Source organism: Eurosta solidaginis, chromosome 1, assembly GCF_040869045.1.
Source record: "Eurosta solidaginis isolate ZX-2024a chromosome 1, ASM4086904v1, whole genome shotgun sequence".
Taxonomy (NCBI): Eukaryota; Metazoa; Arthropoda; class Insecta; order Diptera; family Tephritidae; genus Eurosta; species Eurosta solidaginis.
In genome coordinates, this window is record NC_090319.1 from 154,850,246 (window position 1) to 154,869,218 (window position 18,973).

General features: G+C 36.7%; 1 protein-coding gene across 6 annotated transcripts in view; it reads left to right on the forward strand.

Moving 5' to 3' along the window:
• The window catches only part of stac (C2 and C2B_Munc13-like domain-containing protein staccato), a 2,073,982-nt gene that overhangs the window by 314,688 nt on the left and 1,740,321 nt on the right, over positions 1-18,973 (forward strand). For all 6 annotated transcript variants that reach the window (XR_010948689.1, XM_067759976.1, XM_067759977.1 and 3 more), the window contains exon 2: positions 13,104-13,368. Coding sequence is in view for 5 of the 6 variants with exons in the window: in XM_067759976.1 (XP_067616077.1) it covers positions 13,104-13,368 (265 nt within the window). In the remaining variant the exon portion in view is untranslated. The remainder of the gene's footprint in view (positions 1-13,103; positions 13,369-18,973) is intronic.

Genomic DNA, 18,973 nt, shown 5'->3' on the forward strand with positions numbered 1-18,973 from the left:
GCTGATTTTCTGTGTAAATATGGTCCCTTAATTAATGTTAAACGCAAATGCTTAGTAGATCCGGTAACAAGTCTTTCAGTTAACACAATTTCATGTGTTTGTAATGTTTCGCTACCAAAAGTTTTCGCTGTTGATAACAAATTTACAAAGTTATTGAAAAAATTTCCTTTTTTTATTTTCTGAACCAGATTATTCACAACCCGTTAGACATACAACAGTTCACAGACTAGTCACTGAAGGAAATTTGCCATTTTCTAAACCAAGGCGTTTAGACCCTATTAAATTCAAAGTAGCTAAAACTGAATTCGATTTTTTAGTAAAAACAGGGATATGTAGGCCTTCTAATTCAGCGGTAGCATCTCCTTTGCATCTTGTACCCAAGAAGGAGTTAAATGACTGGCGTCCTTGTGGAGATTTTAGAAGATTAAACGTTGTAACAATCCCTGATCGTTATCCTTTGCCCCATGTTCATGACTTCAACATGAATCTCAGAAATAAAGAAGCTAGATTTGGTAAGAGCTTATCACCAAATTCTAATGGCAGAAGAAGATATCTATAAAACTGCAATTACTACGCCTTTTGGCATGTTTGAATTTGTACGAATGCCTTTCGGGCTTAGAAACTTCGCGCAAACTTTTCAGCGGTTTATTAATGAAGTAGTTAATGATTTAGACTTTGTTTTTACATATATTGATGATCTCTTAGTGGCATGCGAAAATGAGGAACAACATTTCAAAGATCTTCGCGTACTATTTCAGCGCCTCACGGAGTACGGTTTAAATATAAAACCAAGTAAATGTACTTTTGTCGTAACAAATGTTGACTTTTTAGGACATAATATTTCTGAAACGGGAATTAGGCCCTCGGAAGAAAAAGTTTTAGCTATTCGAAATTTTGATCGTCCAAAATCTATTAAGCAGGCACAAAAATTTATTGGTATGGTTAATTATTACCATCGATATATACCAAAATTAGCAGAGTTTACGACAGTTATCTATGATTTAATTAATAGAACAAATAAGAAGCGAGACAAGATTTTAATTTGGGATGATACATCTAATAAAGCTTACGAACGCATTAAAGAAAAGTTTGCATCTGCGATATTGTTAAATCATTTTAACAAAGATGCAAAACTTTCTTTAAATGTAGATGCATCCAATACGACAATAGGTGGTGTCATACATTAAACGTTTAATAATGTATCAGAACCACTTGCATTCTTTTCAAAGAAACTGTCTCCATCCGAAATTAAATATAGTGCATTTGATAGGGAACTGTTAGCTATTTATTTGAACATTAAACATTTTCGTTACCTTCTAGAAGGACGTCAATTTACAGTTTTCACAGATCATAAGCCTCTAGTATTTGCTTTAAATTCAAAAACAGAACGCAGTCCAAGACAAACTAGACATATGGAATTCATTGCACAGTTTACGAATGACATTAGGTATATTAAAGGACAGGAAAATGTTGTAGCTGATACATTATCTCGTGCGTTTGAAGTAGAAGCGATTAATAATTCGGACATTAATTTTAAAATTTTACAAAGTGAACAACAACAAGATAGTGAATTAGGCAAACTTACCTCAGAGCAAACATTTTTAGATTTGAAAATAAAAATACCTGTTCTTAACTTTAATATATGGTGAATTATTTGTTTCAAATACAGAGAATGTAACTTCAGCGGATGTTTTAAGTAGTTTGCGTGAACATTTTAAAAATTTTAAATCAAATTTGGAACATCATAAAAATTCTAGCGGTATTTTTGTTCCAAAAGATTTAAAAGATTGTAATTTTGTTTTTGTACGTGTAATAAACAAACATTCCTTGCAGCATCCGTATGAGGGTCCTTATATAGTTATTGAAAAAGATATTAAAAACTTTAAAATGGAGATAAATAATGAAATTAAATCTATTCCTATTGATCGTTTAAAACCAGCAATGATTGATAAAATACAATTACCTAACCAAAAACAAAAAAGAAAGTTACTTTTAATTTATTTAACGTAAAATCTCCGGAAGGGGGAGTATTGTAGGGTTATATTTATATTCAACTTTAAATGTACCTACTTTAAATAAATTGAATTTTTGGTTCTTGTTAATTTTTTATATTTCAATTTTGAAATGATTGTTTCAAAAATTTTCATTCTGATATAAATTTGTAAAACGAATTGTTAGCATACATTGAGGAGTGAATATTAAAAGACATTTTATATAAAAATAAATAGTGGTATATTTATTACATACTACAGGCAAAGATTAGTGGAACGACACTAAATGCACTAAAACAAAGGAAAGAATTTCGCAAAAAGAATGAAAGGGTGGTTTGAAGCCCGGTGCACTAATGTTGTGAAACGTCAAAACGATACTGATTATTCAAAGCCAATCCATCAAGATCAAGCCCTACGAAGTAGTTCATTGGCCAAACTACAGAATGTGCGGGGACGAATAATGAGTACTAAGATGAAACACAGCCACGACAAGAACAACAATTCGGAAGGTAGAGTTGGGTCGTTTCGTTCTGAACTTGTTCAATTGACCGGGTCTCTCAACTGAACAAGTGAACTAGATCTTCGATTTCGGTTCTATTTGTTCTTTTAGTTCGTTTTATTTAATGTTATTTTTTCTCTCTTCTCGTTCGCGAACATTGTAAATTCATACATACATACTGTTACGAATATTAGCAAAACTAAGGGGTGATGCTATCTCTAAGCCGATGCTAAACAGTGATATCATGCACATCCATAGATCAATCATTATGTATCTACATAAACGAAACAATAATTGCGTCTACACATATGTACCATGCACGTATACGAGCAGCGGAGAATCAATGCACAAACACATGCATATATCTGAGATACTCCTGAAAGTATGCAATGAGAGAAGCTATAAAATCGTGCAATTTTAGTTACAGCTGAGAAGTTTGAGAGCTGATGGCAACTAGTAGATTCTTGAAATGGAAGCGCCTAGAAGATGCGAACGTTGAAATCAGAGAATATAAAAGGCAGCAAATGTAGAGGCGCTGGAATTCAGTTTGATTTGAGCTATCAAGCAGTTTCGATTAAGACGCTATCTAGCGAGCCATAGCAGTATTATTTTGAGAGTGAGTTTCATTTGAGCTATCAATCAGTTTGGTTATTAAGCAAGCTATTCGTTGCAAAGTATGAGTGTTATTGCGAAGTACTTTAATAAAGGCCATTTTTCCATTATTCAATATTGGAGTTATTTATTCAAGAATTTAGCGATACGAACGTTAGCAGAAGATTGCAAATAAGGGGAATTGCAGTAAATTCGTTACAATTGCTGTCAGAAGAGGAATTGTTGAATAAATTCCAGAGGAAAACAAGGACATGGCAAGGTTCAGTGAATTGAAGATCCAGCAACTAAAGAAGGAGTTGGAGAGCCGTGGATTGAATACAAGCGGCGTTAAACTCCAACTTCAGGCACGGCTACGAGAGGCAATGGAAGCAGAAGGAATTGATGTGGACGAGTATGTCTTTTATCCTGATGGAGACGAGACCACAACAAAAATTGAAGAGAAAAACGAAACATCGCAGACAGTTACAAGCACAGACTTGTACATGATTTTGGCTCCAATATCTGCACAAACATCGACAGTAACATCAATGTCGTCGCTTATGTCAGAAATGTTGACACAGATTACATCAAAGATGGAAACTCAACTGGAAGAACAGAAAACATATATGGCATCACAAGTGGAAGTACAGGAGGCACGCATTTCAGAAATGTCGTCACAAATGTCATCCCAACTGAAATCGCAGGAGACACGCATCACATCGAAGATTGAAGCACAATTGGATGAACAGAAAACACACATGGCGTCACAAATTGCAGAACAATTAAAAGAGCAAGAGGCACGCATAACATTACAACTCGAAGCACAGGAAGAGCGTATCTCAACGAAGCTGGAGGCACAGGAAACAAAAGTCTCATCGCAGCTGGAGGCTTTTAGTGAACGACAAGATAAAATGGAGGCCGAGATGGATGCTTTGAAAGATCGTATACAGGAGTTGCAACTAAATCGCCCAGCAGTTTCAGCGAGTAATCCAAAGGTAAAAACACCATCCTTTGACGTTTCTGTTCCTTTCCAGGTCTTTAGGCTACAATTTGAGAAGACCGCAACAGTGAACAACTGGAGTGCTGAAGATAAAGTCGCTGCATTCTTCGTAGCATTGAAAGGACCAGCTGCCGAAATCTTACAGGCTAATCCACAGTACGAACGGAACAATTATGACGCATTGACGTTACGGAAGCGAACACAGGAAACAAATCTACCAAATAGAATTGCAAAACCGCTACCAAAAATCTAACGAGACTTTGCAGGAGTTTGCTTCAGATATTGAGAGATTGGCTCATCTTGCAAATGCGGACGCACCCGTGGAATACACTGAAAGGGTAAAAATCCAGAGCTTCATAAATGGCATACGAGATTTGGAAACGAAGCGGGCTACATATATGAATCCAAAACTGACATTTGCTGAAACGGTATCGCATGCACTGACTCAGGAAACAGCCTCACTTTTGAGTAAGCCAGCGTACAAAGCTCATCGCGTGGAAGTTGAAAGGCCACACTAGGTAGACGCAATTTTGGAAGCATTGAAGGGTACGCAGCAGAAGAATAATGATGCCGTCAAATGCTTTAAGTGCGGAAAGCCAGGGCATATTGCGCGTTATTGCAACACCAACCCTAACAGTTCCAACAATGTGGGTGGTCGTAAACGCCGAGCAGAAGGAGATGAGCAAATCTCCAAGACCACTCAATCGTTAAACAAAATCGAGTCAGCCGCAAGGGGCGACAGCTGGCTCCCTGCAATTGAATGCCCCATAAGCTCTATCTCACAAATTGGAAGAAGGTCAAGCAATCTTACTGTTGGAGGACATGTGGATGGAAAGGAACGTTTACTGACTGTTGATATGGGTGCATCCCATTCCATTATTCGAGCGGATTTAGTCAACAAGAAAATAAGACCATTGCATGGAGCAAGATTGCGTACAGCCACTGGAGAAGACAGCACAGTTCTAGGAGAAGTATCATGTGAAGTCGCAATTAGGAACGTCACGGTAGTACACAATTTTATAGTGGCAGAGATTGTTGATGAAATCATAATTGGAATGGACTTCTTAATCGACCAGAGCATCAAGATTGACATGCAAAGCAAGACGATGCGATATAAGAACATGGATGTACCACTTAATTTCGGCTACGAGAGAGGCTACAGCAGTAAACGAGTGGTGGAAGAGAGTCAGCAAATACCACCAAAATCCGAAGCAGTCATCTGGGCAAAGGTTGATGGAGATAGTGGGACAAACAAATTGTGGGTTGTCGAAGCAGCGAACAAACCAGCACCGAATATACTTGTAGGAAAAACCCTGGCTATGACAAAACAAGATGGACGTATTCCGGTAAGAGTACTCAATGAGTTCAAGTCACCACTCAAACTGACCAAAGGAGCTATTTTGGGAAGATGCCAAGAGGCTGAAGTAATTATTAACTGTGAGCAGCTCCAGGAACACGTTTCATCTAGTAATACTGATCTTTCAAATGACATCTCGGCATGGACGGAGGGGCTAGAGGAAGATTATCAGAGTAATGCAAAGCAACTGCTCTTAAAGTACGCAAACATATTTGACCAGGATGGTTCCAAACCAGGCCGCACCAATGTTGTGAAACATCAAATTGACACTGGAGACGCGAGGCCGATACGTCAAGCTCCACGTAGTGTTCCACTGGCGAAGCGGGAAGTTGTGAGTCAAATTATACAAGAAATGAGCGACAGCGGCATCATCGAACCATCAGATAGTCCCTGTAGCTCACCGGTAGTACTTGTAAAGAAGAAGGATGGAAAAAAAAAGGTTTTGCGTGGACTACCGGAAGCGGAATGACGTTACGAAAAAGGATAGCTACCCAGAATTGACGACACTCTGAACTCGCTCTCTGGTACGAAATGGTTTTCCACACTGGACTTGAAAAGTGGCTACTGGCAAGTGGAAGTGATGGAGGAAGACAAAGAGAAAACAGCCTTCAGCGTCAGAGATGGTCTTTTGCAATTCACAGTAATGCCCTTTGGACTATGTAAAGCACCAGCTACTTTCGAGAGACTCATGGATCAGGTATTGAAAGGACTACATTGGAAAACATGCTTGGTGTACCTGGACGACATCATCGTATTGGGCAAGAACTTTGATGAACACCTTAAAAACTTAGATGAAGTTTTCCAGAGAATAGCTGGCGCTGGTCTGAAGTTAAGTCCCAAAAAGTGTGCGCTGTTTAAAAAGGAAGTAAATTATTTGGGTCACAAGGTAACGACAGAAGGTATCCGTACAGCGAATGAAAAGATAGAGGCAGTAAAGGATTGGCCAAGACCACAGAATCTGCATGAATTGAGAAGTTTCCTTGGGCTGTGCACATATTACCGCCGATTTGTACCAAATTGTGCCAGCGTAGCCCATAGTTTCCACGAGATAACAAGAAAAAATAAAGCTTTTGAATGGAAGAAGGAGCAAGAAGTAGCTTTCCAAACATTGAAAGAGCGTTTGTGCCCTGCCCCAATGTTGGCATATCCGATTCCAGGAGCAACGTTTATTCTAGATACAGATGCGAGCAGATATGCTATATGAGGCGTTTTATCACAACTGGTCGATGGACAGGAGAAGGTAGTTGCATATTACAGCCGTTCGATTGGAAAACCAGAGAGGAACTACTACGTTACGCGGAGAGAGCTGTTGGTATTGGTAGAGTGCATTAAACATTTTCACAAATACTTCTACGGCCAGCGATTCCGTGTCAGGACAGATCACGCAGCTTTAAAATGGCTTCTGCAGTTCCGTAATCCGGAAGGACAATTGGCACGGTGGATCGAGCGACTACAAAGCTATGACTTTTCCATTGAGCATCGAAAAGGTAGTACCCATGGAAATGCCGATGCAATGTCACGAAGACCATGTAGTTTGGAATGCAAGCACGGTTCAAAAGCCGAGGCTAAAGAAGACATTATAGATGTCCGGATAATGACTATAACATGTACAGATGAATGGGACAAGGAACAGCTAAGAAAGTTTCAGCTAGAAGATACAGATCTGTCACGTGTTATGCAAGGGCTCGAACGAAACGAAAGACCAAACAGAGAAGAGATGTTAGCAGAGAGTCCCATTGCGAAGTCATATTGGGCACAGTGGAACAGTTTAGAATTGATATCCGGTTGCCTTCATCGAGTATGGGAGAGTGAGGATGGTAAATGCAAGAAGAAACTGATAGTTGTTCCCAGAAAGAGGATTCCTGACGTGCTCAGCGAGCTGCATAATGGTCCAAGCGGAGGTCACCTTGGAATCACGAAGACGCTCGAGAAGATTAAACAGAAATTCTATTGGGTTGGTTGCCGTCAGTCGGTCACTGAGTGGATTGCGAACTGCGAGGTTTGCAGCAGAGCGAAAGGGCCCAGAACCCGAAGTCATGGCCAGATGACTCAATATAACTCAGGTGCTCCATTTGAAAGGATCGCTATGTATGTCGCCGGTCCATTTCCTACTAGCAACGGCGGAAACAAATATGTACTGGTAGTTATGGATTATTTCAGCAAATGGCCAGAGGTATACCCAATCCCAAGTCAAGAAGCGGAAACGGTAGAAGAAGTGTTTATAAACAATTGGGTTGCAAGGTATGGTGTACCAATGGAGTTACATTCTGACCAAGGCAGGAATTTCGAATCAGCTGTGTTCCAGGAAATGTGTAAATCATTGGGCATTCGAAAAACACGGACAACTGCATTGCATCCTCAATCCGATGGTATGGTAGAACGATTCAATAGAACATTGGAGGAGCACTTAAGGAAAGTCGTAGACAAGTACCATAAAGAGTGGGATACCCGCATACCATTATTCTTGATGGCTTACAGATCGGCAGTGCATGAGACAACGGGCCAAACCCCTGCAGAAGTAATTTTTGGCAATGACCTTAGACTGCCAGCTGATTTGTAGTTCGGGATAGATGCCAATGCGGAGAGAAATGTCAAGAAATCCACTAGTGATTTGGAAGAAGAGCTAAGAGAAATACATGATCTGATGAGGCAAGGAACAAAGATAATGAGTGACAAGATGAAAGCCAGATACGATAAAGCAATTAATTCGGAAGGCTTTCAGGAAGGAGATTTGGTGCTGTTATATAACCCACAACGCAAAAAAGGTTTGTCCCCGAAATTGCAGTGTAATTGGGAAGGCCCATACAAAGTTGTAAAACGGATCAACGATGTAGTGTACCGCATACAAACCATCGGTAAACCACGAACCAAAATGAAAGTGGTCCATTTGGAAAGGCTGGCAACGTTTAGATCGGCAGATTTGTCTAATCGGACGATCAGACTTAGGTGGAGGGCAGTGTTACGAATATTAGCAAAACTAAAGGGTGCTGCTATCTCTAAGCCGATGCTAAACAGTGATGTCATGCACATCCATAGATCAATCATTATGTATCTACATAAACGAAACAATAATTGCGTCTACACATATGTACCATGCACGTATACGAGCAGCGGAGGATCAATGCACAAACACATGCATATATCTGAGATACTCCTGAAAGTATGCAATGAGAGAGGCTATAAAATCGTGCAATTGTAGTTACAGCTGAGAAGTTTGAGAGCTGATGGCAACTAGTAGATTCTGGAAATGGAAGCGCCTAGAAGATGCGTACGTTGAAATCAGAGAGTATAAAAGGCAGCAAATGTAGACGCGCTGGAATTCAGTTTGATTTTAGCTATCAAGCAGTTTCGATTAAGACGCTATCTAGCGAGCCATAGCAGTATTATTTTGAGAGTGAGTTTCATTTGAGCTATCAATCAGTTTGGTTATTAAGCAAGCTATTCGTTGCAAGGTATAAGTGTTATTGTTAAGTACTTTAAAAAAGGCCATTTTTCCATTATTCAATATTGGAGTTATTTATTCAACAATTTAGCGATACGAACGTTAGCAGAAGATTGCAAATAAGGGGAATTGCAGTAAATTCGTTACAATACGTAGAAGTTGACAGTGAGCACGAATGCCGATGATGCCAGTTATGCGATATGTGTGTATGTATTTATGAAAACATCTTCTTTTGTAAGAAACTAATTATTACATTTACTAAAGTTGAAAGGTTCATATTTACAATTTGTGCCTGTACTCTTTCAACTTCCTGGATCTTCCGAAATTTGTAACTTTTTTTGAAGTTAATTATACATATATATATTAACTTATTTATTCATAACACATGTAAATATACCTACACAAAGCTGTATACACACCCCAATCTATACTTTTTGACTTTTTTCGTATGTGTGAGCAGCAGTGAACAAATTTGCTTGAAAAAAGAAGGAACTGATGAACCAAAAGAACAACTTGTTCGTTCTTCGGAAAAGAACGAACGAACCGAATCTCTGAAATGAACGAAAAAGCACAACTCTATCGGAAGGTTTCCTGGAGGGAGATTTCGTAGTGTTATACAACCCTCACCGGCGGAAAGGTGTTCATTCAAAATTGCAATGTAATTGGGAAGACCATACAAAGTTATAAAACGGATCAACGATGTAGTTTGTAAAACCATTGCCAAACCACGAAACAAAATGAAAGGGATTCATTTGTCTGATCGGGGCGATCCGACTTAGGTGGAAGGCAGTGTGGCGAATATTAGCATCACTATGCTGTTAGTAAATAATTGCAACAACAAGAAACATCAAGCGGCAACACCTATGTACAAGGCAACGAAGAGATATCTCACACACACACGAGTCATCAGGCGAAGTAGTTACTCACACATGCACACGCATATGGCTATAAGAAAAGCATAAACTACTCATGTATGTAGCTGGTAACCATGAATGAGATACAATTGTTCTCCAACTGTTCGCGAAATTACTAGAGCTTAGGCGAAATGGGTGAACGAGAATACCGGGAGTATGAAAGCAGCGCAAGCTGAGGAATGACAGATCAGTTTGATTTAAACACGCTTTTGACAAGTACGTGATATTGAAGTATAATTGTACTACTCCCAAAGTAGATTAAATAAAGACCATATTGCAATACTGAATATTGTAGTTATTTATTCGATAGTTCAGCAATACGAACGTTAGCAGAAGCTAATAGGATTTCCCTAAATTCGTTACAATATCATAAATAATATAATTAAATTTGCTTAATCATTGATTGCTTTATCGTAATTTTATTAGTGCGTAAATACGCAGAACGTAAACTATTTCGTATATCTGTTGGCCAAATCATGTCACGTACATGCCCAGACCGTATTTTTTTCTTTACATCAGCCAAACCTTAGGTCAGGGTAGTTTGAGTTGGCTGGTTCTGATTTTTGATGTAATTGATTAAATTTTGAAGTAATAAAATAAACTTTGAATATTTCTAAAAATAAAATATATATTTAAATTTTTTTACAGTATACTTTTTACTAGGTCCGCCCCCATTTCTTTATAGTTCCATCAATTTTGTTTTAATGTAGTTATGCTCACGCAGCCATAAGAAGTTTCTGGCGATCGCTGGTTTAAACTTTACTTACGAAAAATATTGATCACTTGTAATCATTTCGTTCGGGTTATTTTTTGTTTTGTTTTACATTAATTCACTACGAGTAGTATGAGCACAGCTTACACAAATTACGTACAAATTGTAATAAGAAAATACATCAAAAGTAACTGTTTCTTTTAAAAGAACAACTTTATGGTTGCCATTAAAAAATGTTAAAAGTGGATATTCTGTTATTTTGTCTTTACGATCAGCATAAAAATTAGCATAAAAAATATATTGAAGAATAAAATCTCCTTAGTGCACAAACATGAGCATATAAATACAATCATACCAGAAAAAAAAATTTCTGTTTAAGAATTTTAACGAAAGAGTATTTCAAGAGATGTATGCATTCTTAACCATTTATATTGCATTAACTTGGCAACACGCATAAATATGTATTTACATATGGGGTATTCCATCCCATTTCGACCAATTTTGAACCCGACCCCGTTTAGAATTGGCTGAAAGTTTTTCTTCTTTTTCTAGATTACGAAAGACGTTTTTCAAAATTGTTTCAAATTTTTTCATCCAACTTAAAAAAAGTTATGAATTTTTAAAAAAACACCGTTTTTGTTTTCAAAATGCTATAACTTTTTCAAAAATTGACCATTTCAGATCTTTTTTTTTTCAAAAATTTGTTTTTAAATGTACTTTTCGGAAAAATACAAAAAAATGTTTAAAGTTTTTTTTTAATTTTTCAGTTTTTCGAGATTTTTCGAATTTCGCCATTTTTTTTTTCATAAAAAACTTCAATCAATTCTGCAATCATCCCCACTAATCCCGGAGTGGGCCGATTTTTTTATATTTTTTTTATTTAATTGAAAAAAAATTTTCAAAAATAAAATTTTTTTTTTATCAATTTTATTTATATAACAAAAAAATGTAAGAAAATTATATTTAAGTATTCTTTTCTTTATATATTATGGTAATCTACGATTAAAATAACCAGGATTAATGACTGACACAGTAAACATGTAAGTTTTCTAAAAATAACCATAATATATAAAGAAAAGAATGCTTAAAAATCATTTTCTTACATTTTTTTGTTATATAAATAAAATTGATAAAAAAAATTTTTATTTTTGAAAATTTTTTTTTAATTAAATAAAAAAAAAATATAAAAAAAAAATCGGCCCACTCCGGGATTAGTGGGGATGATTGCAGAATTGATTGAAGTTTTTTATGAGAAAAAAAAAATGGCAGAATTCGAAAAATCTCGAAAAACTGAAAAATTAAAAAAAAACTTTAAACATTTTTTTGTATTTTTTCCGAAAAGTACATTTAAAAACAAATTAAAAAAAAAGATCCCAAACGGTCAATTTTTAAAAAAGTTATAGCATTTTGAAAACAAAAACGGTGTTTTTTTTAAATTCATTACTTTTTTTGAGTTGGATGAAAAAATTCTGAAAAACGTCTTTCGTAAGCTAGAAAAAGAAGAAAAACTTTCAGCCAATTCTAAAGGGGTCGGGTTCAAAATTGGTCGATATGGGATGGAATACCCCATATATATGTCAAGCTGCTATGAAATGAAAATGCATACATACATCCATACATACCTATAAATGTACTCCCGATTAATGTCCCAATCAAAGCAAGTTTGCTTAGTTTACAGCAAACAAACATACGCACTGCATTCTTTGGTAAAAATGTTACTTTTGTTAAAACAATTTTGCTTGTATTAGAGAGGAATGAAGCATTTTTTTAATGCAGAACGATGTAAATATTTCAAAGTATGAATTTATAGCTGAGTAAACAAACATTGTATGGTTTTGTTAGTACAAAGGGTTGTTTTAAGACTTTTTCAGACAATTTTTATAATCCACTATCCGTAAGAACCATCCTCGTACTTCCAGAAATATTGTATCGATTAAGCACATCATTGCGTTCCTGATGATGACTTCAGGTTGAAGTCGAAATATCGACCTATTAAATACTTTTGAAAAAGGAAAATAAACGTGTTTTATTTACTTTACGGCTTCAAGCTCACCAAACCAATATATTTATTGTAAAAAAAGAATTATAGAAATCGGTCCAACCGCTCTCGAGACTTGCCCTTAGAAAAACATTCAGCGACTAATTTTTGTATTATAGATATAGCATGATGGATAGTTTGCTGAACCCGGCTACATGCAGCTATAAAGTGACTAACGTGCCTAAAAAAGGGTTAAAATTTGTGAAAAAATTTTTTATAGAGAAAATATCGCAAACATAATACAGTTTAAGCAATATCTTAACTCCCGAGGAGCGTCTTCAAAGAAAGAAGACTACCCTTTCAAGGAAAATTGTTGCACTTTAAAATTTTTTGGTGTTGTTTTCTTGAAAAAAGGGAGTTTTCATGACAAAAAGGCGTCAATTTAAAAATTCCGAATGAAAAAACTTACTTGTTGAAATTTGCAAAGGTCTTTATTCAAAAAAGTTCTAGTGTTTAATCAATAGCCACTAGCTGTAAAAGAGTGTTATAATACTTAGAAAAAATTATATTCAATGCGGATTTTCTTGATCGAATATTTGAAATTCAATTTTCTTTTAAGGTTGCAAGATACTGATGGAAGATTTTTTGAAATCTTTGGATCTCTTTTGAAACAAAAATCTGAAATCGCGATCACGGAACTTGATACATACCTTCAGTCTAGCGCAGATGCCCATCAATATGGAAATCTAGCAGCTGGTCTCTTGTACGAATGTGAAGAGGAGGAAAGTAAACCAATAACTTGTTTTGCATTAGAGAAAGAAGTTGATACCCATGAGTTAAATGACTGCAAAGAAAATTTCGTGGAGGTGGCAGTGGGAATGAACGTAAGTTTTTAATTTGTTTAATTAGACAACCAGTTCAACAAAAATGGCGGCCGCCGTGGTGTGGTGGTAGCGTGCTCCCCCCACACCGAAGATCCTGGCTTCACGCCACGGGCAAAGCAACATCAAAATTTTAGAAACAAGTTTTTTCAAATAGAAGCAAGTTTTTCTAAGCGGAGTCGCTTTCGTCGGTGATTTGGCAAACACTGCGAGTGTATTTCTGCCATGAAAAGCTTCTCAGTGAAAACTTCTCTGCCTTTCAGATGCCGTTCGGAGTCAGCATAAAACACGTAGGTCCAGTCCTGGCAATTTGGGGGCAAATTAAAAAAAAGCACGACTTAAATTGGGAGAGAGGTTATCGCGCCTTACATTTATTTATTTTTAGTTCAACAAAAAGTTCAACAAAGCAAATCGTAACTTTTTGCTGCTGTTTGTGACTTATAAAAACACATCATCCCTCAAAACGGTTTTTGGAACTTTTGAATTAAAAAATTTTTTTACAATAAATATTTTCATTACCTTAAATTAAAAAATTAATTTTAAAAAAGCTATTGTAGATAACTCAATTAAATTGTCAGCGGTCATAGTACAATAAATATGATTTTACATAAAATTTGTTTATTATCATATTTTTTATTAACTTTGAAATAAACAAATTGAAATTTTAATTCTCAGTACGAAAATCTTTTTTTTAATCAATACTTAAATAATTCGAAGTGGAACAGCAAAAAAGGTAAGCTGTTCCGAAAAGAAAGTGCACAATTTTAATTAATTATTTCTCAAAGTATATGTGTCGGACAATAATGGGTTTCGGTCGGTGCCAGGATAAAATTGGCCGTGGCTTTACCTCAAGTTTTTTACTTGAGATTACGTCGCCCCACTGCAGTGAAATAGCTCCAAGTTTTTTACCTGTGATTATGCCACTGCTTATAAGATGGCATAAGCATAATCGGGATAATGTCACGCAATAAATTGAACAATTGACGTAGAAAGTTGGAATAAAACCTCGCGCGATTTTTTGTTTATATTAGTTTAAAATTGTCGTGAATTTTAATCGTCTTTTCACCTTATATATTAGTAAATTTTAAGGAGGCTATGACTGCGTGTAAGAATTTGATTGAATAAAAATGTTTATATAATGAAAATTATATATTGTGCAGTAAAGTAATTCAATTAAATTTTAAGTAGAATAATATTTAAGACAAATTCAGAGTCAAATTAAAGATTTAATAAGTTTTGTAAAATACGGCTGATATTGCTGATGTTCGGCTGACAATTTATATCTTATGAATGATTGTTTCGTTATTCGTTATCTCTCTCTTCTCATGTTTTACGACGTTGCCTTCTCACAGTGCATGGATTGGGATGGCAGATTACACTCGTCCATCCTGTTCGCCATCTGTCGCAGATGACTCCTCTACACCATCGTCATCATCGCTTCCATTGATACAACTCCTAAGCTTTATTTTATCAGAGCTTGTTGATGTTTTGTTAGGACCAATAAATTCTGCTGTTGTACATCGTATCTGCCGTTTCGCTTTACTTTCGTTATCTCGTAAGGACCGACATACTTTCTACCCAATTTTGCCCCATCTTCAATTGCGTGACCTTAATGGTTACTTGCCCTTGTGATGCCCTTTACGTTTCTTGTCAAATTGTTGCTTATATTTTTCTTGTGCCTTTTCGGTTTGATATCTTGCTTCTTGCCTTATTTTATTACGCTCCTCTTTCAAACTCGACACCAGTTCATCTTTCAAAATTTGCATCAGCTCGAGATCGCATTCATTGCGCATTTTGACCCCAAACATTATTTCGAAAGGACTGAATTTCGTTGACGAATGAACGTGTGTATTTATAGCTTTCTGCACCCGTGATGTATATTTGTACCATTTTGAGGGTTCTGCGGCTAATATTTTTGACAAAACCGATAGAATGACTCTATTCGTCCTTTCGATTTGCCCATTTCCCCTCGGCACTCCTGCTGTTTATTCTATGTGTTCGATTTTGTTCTTGGAATAAAACTCTTTAAATAAATTTGACGTAAAAGCTGTGCCTTTGTCACTGATAATGCGTAATGGATTACCAAATAAAGTGACCCAATTCTCCATATGCTTGACAACTTCCTGTGCATCTTTTGACTTCGTTGGGTATATCTACGTATACTTGGAAACCCCATCCACTATAGCCAATATATATTTATAAGTCTTTGCCGCTGGATCCAGCGTACCTAAGTGATCACTGAGAAGTGTGGAAAGTGGAGTATCGCCCGATGCAGTGTAAAAAGTCTTCCTGCTTGCCAACTTTCTGTTACGTGTAATACATTCAACAAAATTTGCGATGTATTGATTCACCTTCTTCTCTACGTGTGGTATGTGATAATCCTGCCTTATCCGGTGCATCGTCTTTTGCGTATCCATGTGTCCGAAGCAGTGAGCTTTTGCAATAACCTCTTTCTCCATGAGTTTAGGCACCACCAACAAATGTTTCTCTTCAACTTGCTTGTATAGTAAATCATTTCTTATTTGATAGACTTTATACTGATGGTGTTTCAGAATTTCCGCAACTGCTGTTAAATGTTAGTCTTTCTGCTGTGCTCGGCGTATTTGTGCGTGAACCTCTGACACTACCATCATGACAGGAAAGCGACTTAAAGTATCAACGTGCTTCATCCTGTTTCCCGCACGATGTTCTATTTTATAGTTGAAGTCTCGAAGATACATCAGCCACTGTACAACCTCACTGGAACATCTTTATTTTTCGTGGTGTGTTTAAAAGCTGAACAATCAGTAACCAGATCAAATTATATATCCATTAAGTAATGACGTAGTTTTTTCGTTGCTAGATAGGCTGCGTTTACCTCTAAAGGGTATGCAATTTTTCCTCTTGCCGCGATGTCTTATTGCTCGTGTAAAACACTGGGTGCCACCCATTTTCGTGTTGTTGTAGCAATGAGGCCCCAAAGCCATATTTTGATGCGTCAACGTGCAACTGTGTTTTTAAGTCTTGAGGACAAATTTTAAGTTCTGGCTCTTCCAAAAGTGCTGATTTCAATTTCTCGAAAACTTGTATCTGTTCATTCCCAATTTTAAACTCAGCATCTTTTTTCGACAACGATGTCAACGGTCTAGTGATTACAGCGTAGTTATGAACAAATTTACGAAAATAACCCGCCAATCCGAGAAATGCCTGAAAACCCCCATTTTTTTGGCAAAGGAAATTTCTTCACAGCTTTTACTTTCTCTTGACTTGGCCAGACCCGCCCGTCTTCTACCTCGTGACCCAAAAAAGTTAGTCTTTGTTTTAAAAATTGACATTTTGTCCAGTTGATATCTAAACCAAACTGCTCGGCTTGCCGCACAACGTGTTCCATATTTTCTAAACACTGCTCTGTCATGTTTCCAAATACAACGATATCATCTATATAGATTTCCATGATGCCTTCGTTTATCAGTTGCTGAAAAATATGATTTACATAACGTACAAAGACTGATGGGGAGTTACAAAAGCCAAACGGTGCTTTATTAAATTCAAAAAGGCCCTCGTTCGTTGTAAACGCTGTATACTTTTGCCTTTGTTCTTCCACCTCAACGTGGAAAAAACCGTTTTTAAGGTCCATGACCGAAAAATATCTGGCACTCTGCATCTTTTCGATCACCCCCTCTACTACCGGTACTGGAAACCTATCTTTAATGAAAAAAGGATTCAGCTTGCGGAAGTCTACGCAAAGCCTGTAGCTACCGTCTTTCTTTTTGGCCAGTACAACTTTATTTGCAACAACGGAGCATGACTCCATAACGATTCCCTGACGCAGCCATTCGTCTTCTTGCTTTCTTATAAATTCACGTTCACTCGCGGAAATCGGACTGGGGTTTTCACGAAAGCTGATTGTACTTTCATTAGGTATAATACATAGTTTTATAGGAGAACTTTTGGATTACTCACCGGCTTGTAATTGTTTATCAACTTCATAACAGCTGCATTGTATTTTTGATCTACATTTATTTCTACTTCGTTACAAGCTACGTTAAAAATATCAACGCTTAGTTTGCTATTTTCCACGACTAAAAATGTATGTGTGGTAATCAGCTCATCAACCTGGACCTGTGTTACTATTTCACCCAATGCCGGCGTAGCAACATTACCTAATCCAAAAAGCTTTACAACGCACTTTTGTAGTTGAAAATTTCCACGTATTTCTTGTTGGGCATAAGAGAGACATCCGCGCCAGAGTCTATCAGGCAAGGTACAGAAATACCATTGACTTTAATTGTTTTGGTACGTGTCTGATTTACCACCATATTGACAGTGGGCTTGGCATTTGCACACTGCTTCGCCATATGCCCTACGCGATTACATTTGAAACACTTTGTTTCTTCTTTGCACTCTGCTCTTTTATGTTGAGCAGACCCACAATTATAGCAGTGCGATTGTTTACGCTCCACCTTAGTGTCTTTCTCCGATTGTTCGCGCATACTTATTTGTGTATTTTGTCGGTGTCTGTTTGATGAACCATTTTTTATCATCGTTTCTACTGATTCATACCTTTTCCGTAATTCTTTAAATGTCATTGCACTATATAAAGGAAATTTCAAAACGTCTCGTACATCTATGCCATCAACTATGTAGCTGGTGACAGCCTCATCTCCTATTTCTCCAAGCGCCGCAATTTTTCGCATTTGCAACACATAATCGTGAAATAAAATAAATAAGTTTTTTTTCGACAGCGCAGCTGCTTATATATTTCAGCGCTACTCAACACTTCTGCTCGAATTCTTCTCGTAATACTGCGCACAATGATTCGTAATCATAAACATTTGTGGTTTCTAAGAATAATTTTTCCGTACCTACCATTTTATTACGAACATTTACATATTTTTCTTGCACTTAATTCGTATGCCTCTGCGTTATTATGGAAATTGCATATCCATTGATTAACTGGTATCGAAATACCATCGAAATCTGGTATAATTTTAGAAAAACTTTGTTTTTACCTTTATCGTCTTTCAAGTACGCTACTGTTGCCTTGCTCGTTCAGCTGTTCGTTGTTTACGTCTTTCTCGCCTACTTTACGTCGTTGTATTTTGATAGTGTCATTCGCTTCGTTTTGGATACACACTTGTTCGCTTTTTGTACTCGAACTTGGTTTCTTGTTCTTCCCACGCTGCTTTTTATTTGAATGTAATATACTGCTTCACCAGAAATTTGTCTGCTTGGCTGAGCGGTTGAGCCCCCATGTAAATCAAAAGAGTTTGATTTGTGAATAAAAATGTTTATATAATGAAAATTATATATTGTACAGTAAAGTAATTCAATTCAATTTTAAGAAGAATAACATTTAAGACAAATTCAGAGTCAAATCAAAGATTTAATAAGTTTTGTAAAATACGGCTGATACTGCTGATGTTCGACTGACAACTTATATCTTATGACTGACTGTTCCGTTATTCCTTCTCTCTCTCTTCTCATGGTTTACGACGTAGGGTTGCCTTCTTACAGTGCATGGATTGGTATGCCAGGTTACATGTATGTTGCCTTTCTCAGTTTTTCTGTCTTTATTGTTGTAATTTTTATTTAGTTGCTCCAGGCAGTAGTGCTGAATCAATTTGAT